This window comes from Anabrus simplex, chromosome 1 (genome assembly GCF_040414725.1).
Source record: "Anabrus simplex isolate iqAnaSimp1 chromosome 1, ASM4041472v1, whole genome shotgun sequence".
In the NCBI taxonomy this organism is placed as follows: Eukaryota; Metazoa; Arthropoda; class Insecta; order Orthoptera; family Tettigoniidae; genus Anabrus; species Anabrus simplex.
In genome coordinates this window covers 55,259,545-55,275,602 of record NC_090265.1, presented here as the reverse complement: position 1 = coordinate 55,275,602, position 16,058 = coordinate 55,259,545, and the positions used below count along the sequence as shown (strand labels likewise).

The 16,058-nt window shown below is 38.9% G+C and overlaps 1 protein-coding gene across 1 annotated transcript in view; it reads right to left on the bottom strand.

The window, feature by feature from the left end:
• The window catches only part of LOC136884060 (intermembrane lipid transfer protein Vps13), an 816,621-nt gene that overhangs the window by 166,681 nt on the left and 633,882 nt on the right, over positions 1 to 16,058 (bottom strand). Inside the window, exon 43 of the mRNA XM_067156088.2 lies at positions 15,660 to 15,808. Coding sequence (XP_067012189.2) covers positions 15,660 to 15,808 — 149 coding nt within the window. The remainder of the gene's footprint in view (positions 1 to 15,659; positions 15,809 to 16,058) is intronic.

Below are 16,058 nucleotides of genomic sequence, written 5' to 3'. Positions count from 1 at the left end.
ATGGACAGTACAGGTTGCGAGGAAGGGAAGAACTTTACCGTGACAATGAAAGGCTAACTGAGTCCATGAGAAAACTGAGACTTAAATTCTATGGGCATTTATTTAGAATGGATGAGAAGAGACTAACGAAAAGGATTTTCACAATACTAGACAGCAGACCTAAAGTGTCGGACAAATGGTTCAGGGAGGCGAGAAAGGATCTCGAACAGGTAGGACTAAATTCAGAAGACATCTCAAACCAAACAAAGCTTAGGTCAGTGATCGACAAATTTCAGGGATTCCATGACAAACCAAAACTTAACCGTGGGTGGACGGAAGAAAGAAGACAGGCTGCCAGAGAAAGGATGCTAAAGTTCTGGGCTGTGAAGAAGGCTTCCAGAAACATTTAACTGTTACCTAACATGGTCTCTAATGGCCGCGCGCACACACACACACACACACACACACACACACACACACACACACACACACACACACACACACACACACACACACACACCATCTACATAGCGAGTGGGAAACCTGACAGTCAAGTGATTTTGTTACCACTTTCTCCTTGCTGGGTTTGTCCTGGGAATACACTGGTGATCTATCAGGGGGGCAGAGTCCTGGCAAGACACCTGGTCGTTCTTCATGATGAGCTGTAGAAGTCTCATCATCTGCTGCTATGAAGTAGGTTGGTTTCAGGCGATCAATGGAGACATTCACAGATTTATTTTGTATGGTAACTGAAATATTTATCAGATTTGGTAGTTACCAGGAAAGGACCTTCATATGGGGGTTGCAAAGGTTTTTTCACACTATCAATTCTCAGAAATACATGAGTAAATTTATTCAAGTCTTTATGGATGAATACAGTTCGGGAAGTTTTGTGGTTAACTTCCACAGGCCTGAGTTGCTGCATGTGCTGCTGAAGTTTGGAGACAAAAGTTTCTGGTTCGATATGAGAGGGAGGGTTATCGAAGAATTCGCCTGGAAGCCTAATATGTGTGCCATACACCATTTGTGCAACTGAACTGTTCAAGTCCTCCCGGAGTGATGTGCATAGACCTAGCAACACAGTTGGAAGGGTGCCTGTCCACTTTATAGAGTTGTGGGCTCTGATAGCAGTTTATTGTTCAATGCAGACGTTCAACTTCCACTGCTCTGCTGATGATAGGGTATCGTACGTTTAAGCTTCTTCACACCACACAATTCGGAAAGATTCTTAAAGGGCTGACTTTCGAACTGTCGGCCCTGGTCAGTAACTAGATTTGCTGGGACTCCAAACCACGTCACCCAATGATCATAAAATGATTTTGCTACCGTCTCTGCTGTTATATTTTGCAACGGTATTACTTCCATCCAGTTCGTGAAGCGATCTATACATGTGAGGCAGTAGAGATAGCCATCAGAAGGTGAGAGAGGGCCAACAATGTCTATGTGAACAGTGCTGAACCTCTCATCCGGTTCTTGAAAATGGCTGACTGGCGATTTTGTATGTCTTGTTATTTTGTTTTTTTGACATCCCATGCAAGCTTGCATCCATTTTCTGATGTCATTCTTGATACCAGGCCAGATAATCTTGGAAGTCATCAGCCTAACATAGTCTTTTTCCCTGGATGCGCCATGATGTGGATCTGAAGAAAGAACTGTTTGCGAAATTATTTTGGCATGTATGGCCTTATGTTGATTGTGGAGGTATCACACCACAGTAACTTTCCAGAAGGCAGTGGGTAGCTCTTGAACATGAGTGACTGACTTTCCTCTTGAAGTTGTTTAAGTTCACTGTTTCAACGTTGGCTGTCAGCGACTGTGTCGTAATCGATGACAGTCATAGATTTAATTCGTGACAGGTTATCGGCAACGATATTGTCCTTGCCACTAATGTGTTGGATGTTTGTTGTAAACTGGGAGATGTACTGCAGATGTCGCAGCTGCCGTGGAGATGCCTTCTCATTCTTCTGATGAAATGCAAAAGTGAGTGGTTTTTGGTCTGTATATATTATGAAGTCTCTTCCTTCGAAAAAATGTTTGAACTGCTTGACAGAGAGGCAGATTCCTAACAGTTCATGGTCATAGGTTCTATACGCTCTCTGCGAATCGCTTAACTTCTTCGAAAAGAATCCAGTAGGTTTCCATCCTTTTTCTTCATACTGTTGCAGGACACTTCCTACTGCAATGTCACTTGCATCTACTGCCAGGGCCAGCTGGTATGTTGGGTCTGGAAATGTAAGCAGTGCTGCACTTGCCAAGTCCTGCTTACATTTTTCAAATTTTGCGATAGCTTCTGGTGTCTGGTTAATTTGTCATTTATCTTTCTTCTTAGCACCTTTCAGATAAGCATGCAAAAGAGACTGTGTTGCATCCTTGAGGTAACGTCTGTAGAAATTAATGGTACCTAAGAATACACGAAGGTCATGAACTGTTTGTGGTAGTTTGTAGTCAACAATCGCTTTCACTTTATCCAGTAAGGGCCTGGAGTCTTCCGTGGTGATTAAGTGTCCCCAAAATTCCATTTGCTCCACACCAAGTACAGACTTGGAAACATTAATTCGGAGGCCAAATTCATGTAGCTTCTCAAACACAATCTTAAGATGCTCACGATGTTCCTCTACTGATGCTGAAGCAATTAGGCAGTCATCAAGATATGGAAAAATGAAGTCTAGGCCTCTAAATACCTCATTAATGGAACGTTGAAAACTGCTTGGTGCATTACAGAGTCCAAGCGGCATCACATTAAATTCATATAACCCAAACGGAGTGATAATAGCAGTTTTAGGTTTGTCTTCCTCTGCTACAGTGATTTGGAAATATGCCTTGAAGATGTCGAGCTTGCTAAATATTTTCTTACCCCTCAAAATATGTTGAACATCTTTGATCCGAGGAATTGGATATCAGTCTGGGATAGTTTGTGCGTTCAGTTATCTGTAATCACCAAATGGTCGAAAAGTTCCATTCTTTTTGAGGACCAGTTGGAGAGGACTAGCCCATTGTGACTTTGATGGTCAAATAATTCCACTGTTTTGCATAAAATGGAATTCCTGTTTAGCAATGTGTAGCTTCTGAGGATCCAGCTGCCTGAGCTTGCAATATACTTGTTGGCCTTCGGTTTGGGATGAAGTGTTGAATGTTGTGTTGATTTGAGTAGGTAGTAAATTTGGTTTCGTTAAATCTGGGTAATTGGATAAGAGATCGGCAAAATTTTGGGCTTTTGACATTGTGCTAACAACATTATCAGCTGTGATGGCTGTTACTTCACCCTTAACAGAGAGTTTAGTCTCGCCATCAATTAATTGCTTTTTATTTAGGTCAATTAGTAAGTTGAACTTCTTCAGAAAATCAGCACCTAATACGCCCTTGCCAATTTTAGCTACTATGAAAGGCTATTGGAATTGTAGACAGAGTCCCAAATCAATATTCAGTGTACCAAGTCCATAAGTTGGGATTTCTGTGCCATTAGCTGGGTCACAGCTTCTGTTACTGGAAGTGATAGGGATTATTCAAATATCAGCTCCACTATACACTAGCAAGTGCAAACCTGTCTTTTTCTCATGTACAAATAAACAGGGTTTACAGCAATCCTTACTATTTTCAGTAGTGGAGCTTGATGCCAACTCTACTACTGTTTGGAGTTTTCCAAATTTTTCCATGAGCATGGAGGCTTCCATTCGTCAGGGAAGCACTTGTTACCAAATCTGAAGCAGTAGTAACAGTACTCTCCGTTTGGATCGTACTTCTTTTTGCTTCGGTTTCGGCTCGAACTTCGACTGCAGGGCCTAAAAGTGCGCACTGAAGCTATCTGTTGCTCTAGGGCAGCTATCTGTGCAAGAGAGTTTCGTGATAGCATCGTTACTTAGGGACGCATCAGTACCGCCATTTTCTACACCGTAAAGTTTACTGCAGGGACTCATTTCAATGATTTTGTCGGCCATAATTGCGATTTTTTCCAAGTTTTCATCAGATACGATTAGAACATGTTTGATAGAGTCCGGTAATTTCTCAAGCCACAAGGTACGAAGCACTTTTTCGAAAACATTCACGCCTGCTAAAAACTGCATTTTCCTTAAAAGCTGACTAGGTTTGAGATCGCTTAATTCTAGGCCTGTTACCAACTGTTTTATTTGTTAATCTTCCCTTTCCTTGAAGATATTTAGAAGGCGTTCTTTAGCCGCGGAATATTTATTCAGTTCCGAACTTTTGATAATGTACCATATGTTTGAGATATTTAGGTTCGAGGTGAAACACAAGGTAGTTAAATTTAGTGTCCTCTTGCATAAATCTTGAGATAGAAAACTGAGCTTCCACTTGAAAGAACCATATTTCTGGTTTTTCTATCCAGAAAGGAGGGATCTTGATGCTTACCTTGTTAGCGTCACCCATCATGTGTCTTGAATGAGATTTGTTTGCCGTCCGCGTACCCGTTGTGTTGTTTTCATCCATTGTTCTTCACGCTTACCCTACACTTAAACACTTTGCAATGTTTATTACGCACTTCAGTCACTGAATCACGTCGGGGTCACCAATTATGTAGAGAAGTACACAACACACTGAATCCACTTTAGCTACACTTTAATTTTACACCGCAATTATTGTTACACAAATATACAGAAACAGCTCACTCCATCTTAACTTTCTTCTGCCACTTCTCCCTTGGCAAAGATCAGTTATCTTCGATTCTTAGTTCAGTCACAGTCCACTAGGGGTGGCCTAGAGAACTATACAGGGTTGCTAAAAAACAAGCAAAACAAGTTGTTACAGAAGAACGAGAGAAGTGATTGAACAAGTGGAGTGATGAATTGAAAGAGGATGTTAATGGTAATAAGAAAATGTTATATGGGATGATGAAAAATAGAAAAAGAGATAAAGAACACTCCAAATACCTAAGAGATGATAATGCAAATCTGATCACTGAATATGATAAGATCAAAGAGACTTGGAGGACCTACTTTGATGAATTGCTAAATGTGAATTGCATGCAGCCTACACAAAAAAACAGTACTACCTCATAGAAGTCTGCCTCTGACAACGGGTTAGACTTAACATGGAATGATGTGGAATATGCCTGGAAATACATCAAAACCGGAAAATCAGCTGGTGCTGATGAAATTAATACAGTAATGATCAAGGCTGTGGGCATTTCTGGAAAACATTGGATCTACAGACTTGGAAAGAAGGAGACATACCAGTTGATTGGAGGCATCATAATTCCAGTTTTCAAGAAAGGAGATAGAAAAATGTTTTAACTATAGAGGCATCACTTTAACATCTCAAGTTGGTAAACTTTATGAAAGAACTATAGAGCGTAAATCAAATCAATCAATCAATCAATACTGATCTGCATTTAGGGCAGTTGCCCAGGTGGCAGATTCCCTATCTGTTGCTTTCCTAGCCTTTTCCTAAATGATTTCAAAGAAATTGGAAATTTATTGAACATCTCCCTTGGTAAGTTATTCCAATCCCTACCTCCCCTTCCTATAAATGAATATTTGCCCCAGTTTGTCCTCTTGAATTGTGATCTTTCCTACTTTTATAAACGCCATTCAAACTTATTCGTCTACTAATGTCATTCCACGCCATCTCTCCGCTGACAGCTCGGAACATACCACTTATCAGATAAAAAATTAGATGTGCTCTATTGGTGGAAAAATATCTAATTCCCTCCATGGGAATTTAGAATTTCCACATACCACTTAGTCGAGCAGCTCTTCTTCTTTCCCTCAATTCTTCCCAACCCAAACATTGCAACATTTTGTAACTCTACTCTTTTGTCGGAAATAACCCAGAACAAATTGAGCTGCTTTTCTTTGGATTTTTTCCAGTTCTTGAATCAGGTAATCCTGGTGAGGGTCCCATACACTGGAACCATACTCTAGTTGGGGTCTTACCGAGCTCGATAGCTGCAGTCGCTTAAGTGCGGCCAGTATCCAGTATTCGGGAGATAGTAGGTTCGAACCCCACTGTCGGCAGCCCTGAAAATGGTTTTCCGTGGTTTCCCATTTTCACACCAGGCAAATGCTGGGGCTGTACCTTAATTAAGGCCATGGCCGCTTCCTTCCCCACTCCTAGTCCTTCCCTGTCCCATAGTCGCCATAAGACCTATCTGTGTCGGTGCGACGTAAAGCAACTAGCAAAAAAAAAAAAAGTTGGGGTCTTACCAGAGACTTATATGCACTCTCCTTTACATCCTTACTACAACCCCTAAACACCCTCATAACCATGTGCAGAGATCTGTACCCTTTATTTACAATCCCATTTATGTGATTACCCCTTATTGAAGAGAACCTTTGGGACATCAACAACTGATTTAATCTTTACCGTCCGTCAGTTAATGGAAAAATGCTACGAACAAAACCAAGATTTGTGGTTAGCCTTTCTGGATATCAAGAAAGCATTTGATGCTGTGAACAGAGGGAAGGTGTGGGAAACACTGGAGAAAATTGGAATACAGGATGATGTGATACACAGGATCAAAAATTTGTATGAAGATACCCGCAGTAAAGTCAAAACACCTGTAGGAGTGACTGAAACCTTTGATATAAAATCTGGGTTAAGACAGGGTAATGTTTTGTCTCCTCTTCTTTTCATCACTGTGATGAATGAGATTCAGAAAAAAGTTCACCAAACCATTGGAGGTAAGAAAATTAAAGTTATCTTGTTCGCTGACGATATATTCTTGTGGGGAGCCTCTAAAGAAGACCTTCAAGAACAAATAAACTCCTGGACAGAAGCTGCTAAAGAATATGGACTAATCTTCAGCGAAGAGGAAAGTGTGATTATGGTCATGAAAAGATACGGACAACCAGTGGGACACACTGAAATGGATGGGAAACAGCTATAGATGAACCATTAATTCAAATATCTTGGAAGTGTTATCTCTGATACTGGTTCTATAGAGAAGGAAATTTCCCCACAGAATTCAGACAGGTAGCAACTCCTACAAAATAGTGAAAGACATAATATGGAACAAGAAAATACCAACAAAATATAAGAGAGTCATATATGAAACCTATTATGTACCAATCCTGACCTATGGTTGCGAAACATGGACCATGAGAAATAAAGATGTAGAATCCAGGCAGCAGAGATGAGATTTCCCCGTAGCATGATTGGTAAAACATGGAGGGACAGAGTCCGTTATGAGGAATTCTGGAAGTAGGCTCAAGTTGTAAGACTGCAGGACATAATAACAGCGCAGCAACTGAGATGGTATCGACATATGCGACGCATGGGTGATAACAGATTACCGAAACAAATGTACGATTTAAAACTTGAAGACAAAAGACCAAGAGGGCGACCGAGACTCAGGTACAAGGACATGGTGAAGATTGACACTGAACAGCGAGGACATACTTTGGAAAGCACTGAAGAAGGAGAGGAGTTTTGAGACTGCAACTGGTGGAAAAGCCTCGTTCACTGACCCCTCACTTAAGATGGAACGACGTGGAATATGTATTTAGTATCAACATTAAGCAATCGTTTACTTAGCCTTTATTTCAAATGAGTTAACAACTGCTATTGACCACGTTATATATGTATTTCTTACGAAAACATGTTCTTTTCTTTAATTTATGATTTTCTTTTCAGAACAACGGTTGACGGGTATTACTATTTGACTCTGACATCGCCTGTACATAAAATCAGCTTCATGGTCCGTATCGCACTTAGTTGTGAATCGCCTTCGGATGTCGACGAAAGAACTCTTAACTGCACACAGCAAGAAAACATTACCGAAGGTCACATTTTGTGGCAAACACTTGTTTTGTTATTCAAACAGCGTCACCTAACCTAAAACATAATTTCAAGCACCAGTAGAAAAGTGATAACCTTTCGCTGTAAATTTAGATGGGATTAGCCTTACCAAAATTTAACCAGACGTGAGAAAATATAATCTAACCTCAGAAATTAGTGATGCGCGCTGTCATATCTTGAGGTGCATTGCATTCTTACTTAATTTCAGTATAGAGTATTAAAATTTAAGCGATCGCTTACCTAGCCTTTATTTCTAACAAGTTAACAACTGCTATTGGCCATGTTATTTATGCATTTATTACAAAAACATAAATAAATTGCAAAGGTTAAATAATTCTGTTTGGTTTCTGCTAGTGAAGCACTAAAGTTTTTAAGGAGCACTGTGTGTTGAAATTTCAGTTATATAGAAGTCTAAAGTCAAATATATATATTTTAATTGTAGTTTATGAAGCACTGTATAATTTAAATATCAGTAATGCATGTCTATGAAGAAGTCTTAGAACAAATAAGTTATTATGACATACTGTATGTTAGAGAAGAAGAATCAAATACACACTTAAATGTAGTACGGAGTAAGTACTCTTGAGTTCAGTTGCAGTTTATGAGGCACTGTGTAATTATAGAGATTAGCACTGCGTATCACTAGATCCAAATATAATGAAGTCGTAGATCAAATATGTCAAATACGTATTTAAAAGGTACAGAGTAAGTTCTTGAACCCATCCAAAAGCTGGTTCTATTCCAGAGATTTTAAGATCTGCGGCCGTGAAAGCCATTTTTTGAAAAAAGATATGAGCTCATTGTGGGCTGAGAACAAATAAATGTAGGAGAACAGGGATTGATTAGGAGAGAGCTTATCTATGTCCTTACCCTTTTGAGTTTTCACGTTTGTCCTCGTCTCATCTTTCTATTGCTCCCTCTTTCTACACTGAACTATCATTATGTTCATCCTATTCGGTGTTCTCATGTTCCTATCTTTATACAACTTTGTGTGTTTATTATATTAGTCATACTAAGTAGTCGTCTCCATCTTCCTGAACAGTTTCCAGCCTTCAGCCAGGTCTGTCTTCTGTCTGCGCACATTGTTCCCTTCTACTTTCCTCCAATTGATTACTCTGGCTTCTATAGCCACCTTAACTCCTTGCAGCCATCTGTCTCTCTTGACCCTCCTCAGATTCTCCTTCCTTCCATTCTCAAATCAAACATTCTTCCTCATTCGTTCTCCATATATAATCTTGATCTCTCTGTTGTAGCAGTTATGAGTTCCTCTTTCACTGCTTCTCTCACTCTTTCATTCCTCCATCTGTCCAGTCATGTTACTACTCCTAAGGGACTTCATCTCACAGGTCTGTACCCTACTTTATTCTCTTTGCCTCATTACCCACATCTCTGATGCATAAGTTGCCATGGGAACATAGTAGGTGTTATATAAAATCCTGTTTGGATCTCTATGCTCTATAACAAACCTCTTACACACCTAAAAAATTGCTCTGCCTTTTGCCCTGTTCATTTATTTGCTCCCGTTTCTTCCATCTTCCTCAATTATGCTTCCCAAATACAGTATAAGTCCGTTATAGCGAGAATTTATAAGGGCGAAAAATTTACTCGCTATAGCGGATTGTCATTATATCCGAATTTTCTTAAAAGTTGGGGAAAACCCCATACACATTAAAATCGGTATGAAATAGCAACCAGATTGTTCACAACTTGCGTTTTTGTGGATATATCCACACTACGGCTTACTCTTTTGTTATATTTCAAAATCCGATACTACAGGAAGGTTTGTGTTTAATTTCATTCGGGAAAGAAATTATAGTATCACTCCACAGGCCTCACTGTCAAACGCTTCAGATTTCTTCTTCAAACAGCATCACCTAACCTAACTGTATAAGTATCAAGAAAACATAGTTCCAAGCACACATACGGATATGATAACCACCTCACTACAAATTTACATGGGAATAGCCTTTCCAAATTTAGACTAGACGTGAGAAAATACAAACTATCCTCTGAAACCAGTCATGTACTCCGCCATATCTTGAGGTATATCACATTCTTGCTTAATTTCAGTATATAATATTAAAATTAAAGATCGTTTACTTCAGCCTTTATTTCTAACAAGTTTAACAACTGCTATCGGCCACATCATTTATGCATTTATTATGAAAACGTGTTACCCTCTTTTATTTTGAATTTTCTTTTAGAGAACAGCAGCCGACGGCTATTACTAATAGACTCCGACATCGCCTTCGAATGTCGACGAGAGAGCTCACAAGTGTACACAGTGAGAAAACAGTACCGTTCCAAAAAAAGATTGCATTTTGAGGCTAAAGTTTCAGTATTCTTATTCAAACAGTGTCACCTAACCTAACTTAATCGTACTATATGTATCATGAAAATATATTCCAAACGCTAGTAATGATAACATTCTTGTTATAAATTTATATGGAATAAATTTAACCAGACACGAGAAAATATAAACTAACCTCTGAAATTAGTGATGCGCTCTGCCATATCTTGTTGTTGCAACTTGTTTTACGTCGCACCGACACAGATAGGTCTTACGGCGATGATGGGACAGGAAAGGACTAGAAGTGGGAAAGAAGCGGCCATGGCCTTATTTAAGGTACAGCTCCAGCATTTGCCTGGTGTGAAAATGGGAAACCACGGAAAACCATCTTCAGGGCTACCGACAGTGAGGCTCGAACCCACTATCTCCCGAATACTGGATACTGGCCACACTTGAGCGACTGCAGCTATCGAGCTTGACACAGGTGTAGAATAATATATTGGAAGTGGAAAGTGTTTGTAGGAGATTTTATTTGTAAATCCCGTGTTTTAGCAATATCTTCTGAATGATCTGGAGTGTGGTGAGAGAATATTTTATTTGTATTCCATGTAACTACCTAAACTGTACAGTGTAAATATTTTTGTAACATATGGTATTTGTAACTAGTAGATTACATTTCTATATAATTGGAACAGTCCAGAAAGTTGTGACACGAATTTTTGAACAGGATGTGTTGGCCTTTGTTAGTTATGCATTCCAGAAAAATGTTCTTAATATTCTGGAAATGGAAGGATCGCGATCGTTTGTGTTTGAGAAAATGGTTCAAAGATCGCGGCCACAGAAGTGTTGTGATTGGTCAATCCGGGCAAGCTCCTGTGTTGTGATTGGCCACTCCAAGGCTAGATTTCCCTTTAAAAGGGGCTAGGCAGCATTTCGTGAGAGGTCTGAGGTCTGAAAGTCTCTGAGCCGTCTTGGTCTTGGCCTGCCGAGTCTGCCGAAGTTTTGACGTCGTGACGTCTCCTCGGTACCAGAATGGGCTGCCTTCGGGTAAGCACTGTTGTTTTCTGTCTGCCTTTAAGTTCCATTTTGTTTTCTTTGGTGTAGCACAGGAGTTCGGCCTAATCGCCACTCTTTTGATCAGATGTGAAAAGCAAGTTTTGATTCCACTCTAAAATGTAATAGTATTTTGTGCTTCTTCTTACCTTCAATATTGTATTTGTGGAATTTGATTTGTACTGAGATGTACTTGCTTAACTCTTTGAACTTAAGGCAAAGCTCTTGTCTAGGAACATCTCAACTGTACTTTGTCGAAGAATGTGAAGCTGAATTTGTATCGGAAGTTAATTTGTATTGCCGATTTTGTAAATAATATTTTGAAAACAAGAGATCATTGTTGGCATTTTGGAAAACCGCAACCTTTGCACCTCCATGGCCCTTGGTAAGGTTTCCCAGTCTCCTTTCCACATTCCTGGTTTATTATCATCAAGTTGCCCCTACTGATATTTACCAGTTTACTTTCCTCCCTTTACTGTGTTTGGTGTAGCCGCTGAAGCACCGGTTACAGAGCGCAGTCTGCCATATCTTGAGGTGTATCACATTCTTACTTAATTTCAGTGTAGAGTATAAAAATTAAGTGATCTTTTACTTAGCCTTTATTTCTAACGAGTTAACAACTGCTTTTGACCACGTTATTTAAGTATTTGTTACGAAAACATGTTCTCCTCTTTCATTTCTAATTTTCTGTACAGAACACCAGTCGATGGGTATTACTAATCGACTCGTCTGACGTCGCATTTGAATGTTGATGAGAAAGCTCGCAATTGCACATAGCGAGGAAATGATTCCGAAGGTCGCATTTTGTGGCAAGCGCTTCGGTTTTCTTAAGGAAATAGTGTCACCTACCCTAACTTAACCACGTACGTACCATGAAAACATATATCAAGCACCAGTAGAAAAGTGATAACATTCTAGCTGTAAATTTACATAGGAATAGTCCTACCGAAATTTACCCAGACGCGAAAAAATATAATCTAACCTATGAAATCAGTGATGCGCTCTACCATGTCTTGAGGTGTATCGCATTCTTATTCAATTTCATTGTATAACATTAAAATTAAATGATTGTTTACTTCAGCCTTTATTTCTAACGAGTTAACAGCTGCTATCGGCCTCGTCATTTACGCATTTATTACGAAAACGTGTTCTCTTTCATATCTGATTTTCTTTACGGAATGGCAGTTGACAGGTATTACTATTCAACTCCACCTTCGAATGTCGATGAGAGAGCTGGCAAGTGCACATAGCGAGAAAACGGTACCGCTCCGAGGATGATCGATTGCACTTTGTGGCTAACCTTTCAGTTTTCTTATTCAAACAGCTTCACCTAACCTAACTTAACCGTACTATATGTATCATAAAAACATATTTCAAGCACCAGTAGAGAAATGATACCTTCTCGCTATAAATTTACATGACAATAGCCTTTCCGAAATGTTACCAGACGTGAGAAAATATAAACTAATCTTCGAAATAAATGATGCACTCTGCCATATCTTGAGGTGTATCTCATTCCTACTTAATTGCAGTATTTAGCATTGAAACTAAGTGATTGTTTACTTCAGCCTTTATTGTAACAAGTTAACAACTGCTATTGGATATGTTATTTACGCATTTATTACAAAAACATGTTCTCCTACCTCTTCATTTTTCTTTATGGCACAGCGGACGATGGGTTTTACTAATAGACTCCGACATCGCCTTTGAATGTCGACGAGAGAGAGGTCGCTAGTGGGGATATAGCGAGAAAACTATACCAAAGATGATCGATTGCATGCAATATAATGGATGGTTACGTAAATATCGGTAACAGAAAAAATCGCGCAAGTTTAATCGTTCGTAATAACAGATGCTTCAGTGATAGAGCTCTCTGTAACTGAAGGATAATACACAGTTTAATATAGGTATTTTGAAGGGACAGAAAATTCTGACGTTATAATAGGGTTCTCTACATCCCGCACTCGTTATTGCAGGCTTGTACTGTATTTAAAACTGTCTACTTTCTGTAGTTTCTCTCATCCACTTATTTCCATATCTGGTCCATTCCTCGTTCATGCTGTGATGACTACTCATTCGCTCTTCTTTGCTAAGAACTTTATTACATAATCCCCATGCATCCAGCTGTTCTTGTACTACTTCTTTACTATTATTCCATATCACTACATCATCCAGAAACAGCATTGCTTTCATTTTATCTTCTCCAATTGTTCCAGCCACACTACCCCAGTACTCTGTTCATCAAGATAATAAAAACAGAAGTGAAAGAGCACTTCCTTGCCTCACACCACACTAACATGAACCATGCTGCCTTCCCTCCTCCCATTTTTACACAGCTTTCATTTCTCTCATACATGCTTTTAACCTTACTTTCTTTCTAATTTACAAATGTGAACAGTGTCATGTCTTCTCTATGTCCAACAATACCAACACCATATCTTTCCCATACTCTTCTCCTGCAGTTGTCTTCCCACAAATATGAGATTTACAGTTGACCTATCTTGTTGGGAGCCATGTTGCTCTTCTCTAAATAAACTCTCTATTATCTTTCATATTGGTTTCTAATAATCTTCTCAAACATTTTTGCACAGTGGCATGACAAAGGTAACCCCTTTTGTATTCTTCTACTCCTCCAATCCTTTCTGGGATCACCTTTCATTCCAGAATATTCTCAAGATACTATACAACCACTGTACCTTCACCACTCCAGCTGCTCTCAGCTTATCCATTGTCAACTCACCTAATCCTGGTGCTTTTACTCCCTTTATACTGTTTAGTGCTGCCTTCATTTCTGTCCATGTTAGATCCCTGTTTCTCAGTTATATTTATTCTTTTATGTATTTCTCCTCTGTAGGCCTATATGGGTTCATTAGCTCCTTAAAGTAATCCTCTAAGGTGCTTCACATTCCGCATCTCATTTCCATTTTTATCCCACATTATAACATCACGTCTTGCATCCTTCCTCCTACTTTTGACCATTTTATTCATGATTGTTATCATCTGTCTACAGCTTCTCCAGTGTGTTGCAAGAGCACTCTCCACTTACGTTTATGATGCTACTACTACTACTACTACTACTACTACTTATTCTTCTTCTTCTTCAATTCCACTTCTCTTTCTTGTAGATCATCTTTTATTTGGGAGATCCACCGTGTCCTTGGTCTGCCCCTAAGTCGCTTTCTGACCAGATCCTTGCCTAACCATTTTCATTGAGTGTTTCCACTTGGATGTCCTCGCAGTCCTTTTCATTCCGGATCTTATCTTGTCTAGTTTTCTGCAGCATTGACCTCAGGAATTTCATTTCTGCAGCCTGGAGTCTGCTGTTATCCATTTGCTATTCTTCTCCATTATCTCTGCACACCTTGCCATCTACTTCTTCCTCTCCTCTGAAACTATCTCATTTGCTTCCTTGTTTTTCTGCTTTTTCTGTTCTGTGCTGGAACTATGCTTGAAAGGCCTGGTTTTATTTCCTACTGCTTCTTTTACTTTATCACTCCACTATAGTGTCTCCTTCCTTTTTTTTTTTTTTTTTTTTTACTGCTAACCCTCCCACAGACTATTTCAACAGCCTCTACCATTGTGCTCTTGAATTTTCCCCATCTTCCTCTCTGACACTAGATCCTCTGTCTTTAATTTCTCCTTGAATAGTTCCTGGTATCTTTCCTTGTTTTGATTCTCTTTCAGTTTCTATGCTTTCATTTTCTTTAGCTGCTGCTCCATCCTTTTAGTTTTCCTTCAACACTCTAAGGTTCATTACCAGCAGCCAATGGTCACTTCCTTAGGCTTCTGATGGTATTGCCTTTATGTTCTTTTCCATTTCTCGGTCATAGATCATACAGTCTACTACAGATTCCTGTACCATGTTACCTTGTGACTCTCACTTTTCTGGAACCATGAGTTTCCATTATATTAAGTACTGGCATGTAATGTTTTATTGCCAAGCTGAGTAGCTCAGATGATAGAGTGCTGGCCTTCTAACTCGAACTTGGCAGGTTCAAAACTGGCTCAGTCTGGTGGTATTTGAAGGTGATCAAATACGCCAGCCTAGTGTCAGTAGATTTATTGGCACATAAAAGAACTCCTGCAGGACAAAGTTCCTGCACCTCGGCACCTCAAAAAACTGTAAAAGTAGTTGGTGGGACATAATACAAATAACATTATTATTATTATTATTATTATTATTATTATTATTATTATCATTATTATTATTATTATTAATGCTTTATTCCACCTTGCTCATACTTATAATATTATTATTGTACAATATTACAACTGATATGGAATGAATGAATAAGTGACTTCTTTATTATTCTTGTGTCAGAAATATATGCATTCACAATTACAACAATCCTAACATTGTATTATTTTGGCCACATATAATGCTTGAAATATGTTATCTGTGCAAGAAGATAAATTGACAATACAAAGGACATTATATTCTTCAAATAATCTGTAATAACCTTTCTGTGCCATGCATTTAATTTGAGCTTTATTCCTTTGATTAAATCACAATATTCAATGCTAAAATGGAACAAGAAAAGGAGCATTAATATTCTCAGCTATAGGAAATGAGTGATTAACTTACCACGAATTTTCAGATCCTTTCTCTGAGAAAGAGATTGGCACAGGGGTATGGTTTATAATGAGAGCAGGAGCACAGCCAGGTCCATATGACATGAATGATATATACACAGCCCCTTCAGTCATCTGAATATCAACGTTGATACCACCATACTGTAAGAAAGTTGGAGATAATACCATATTATAAATATAAAGAAATGAAGTGCTAACATACAGTCCAATACACTGTACAGACAAAGATGAATAAAAAACTCTTATACTAAAAGTTTGTAAACACTACTGGCCCCTTTCCAAACACAAATTCCACTTAATATTTTTCAATTCACCAGTGTCACAAACACGGCTTGGGAGTGATGTATATTAACTACAATCAATAAGTAATAAGGACAAGAAATTATCGCAA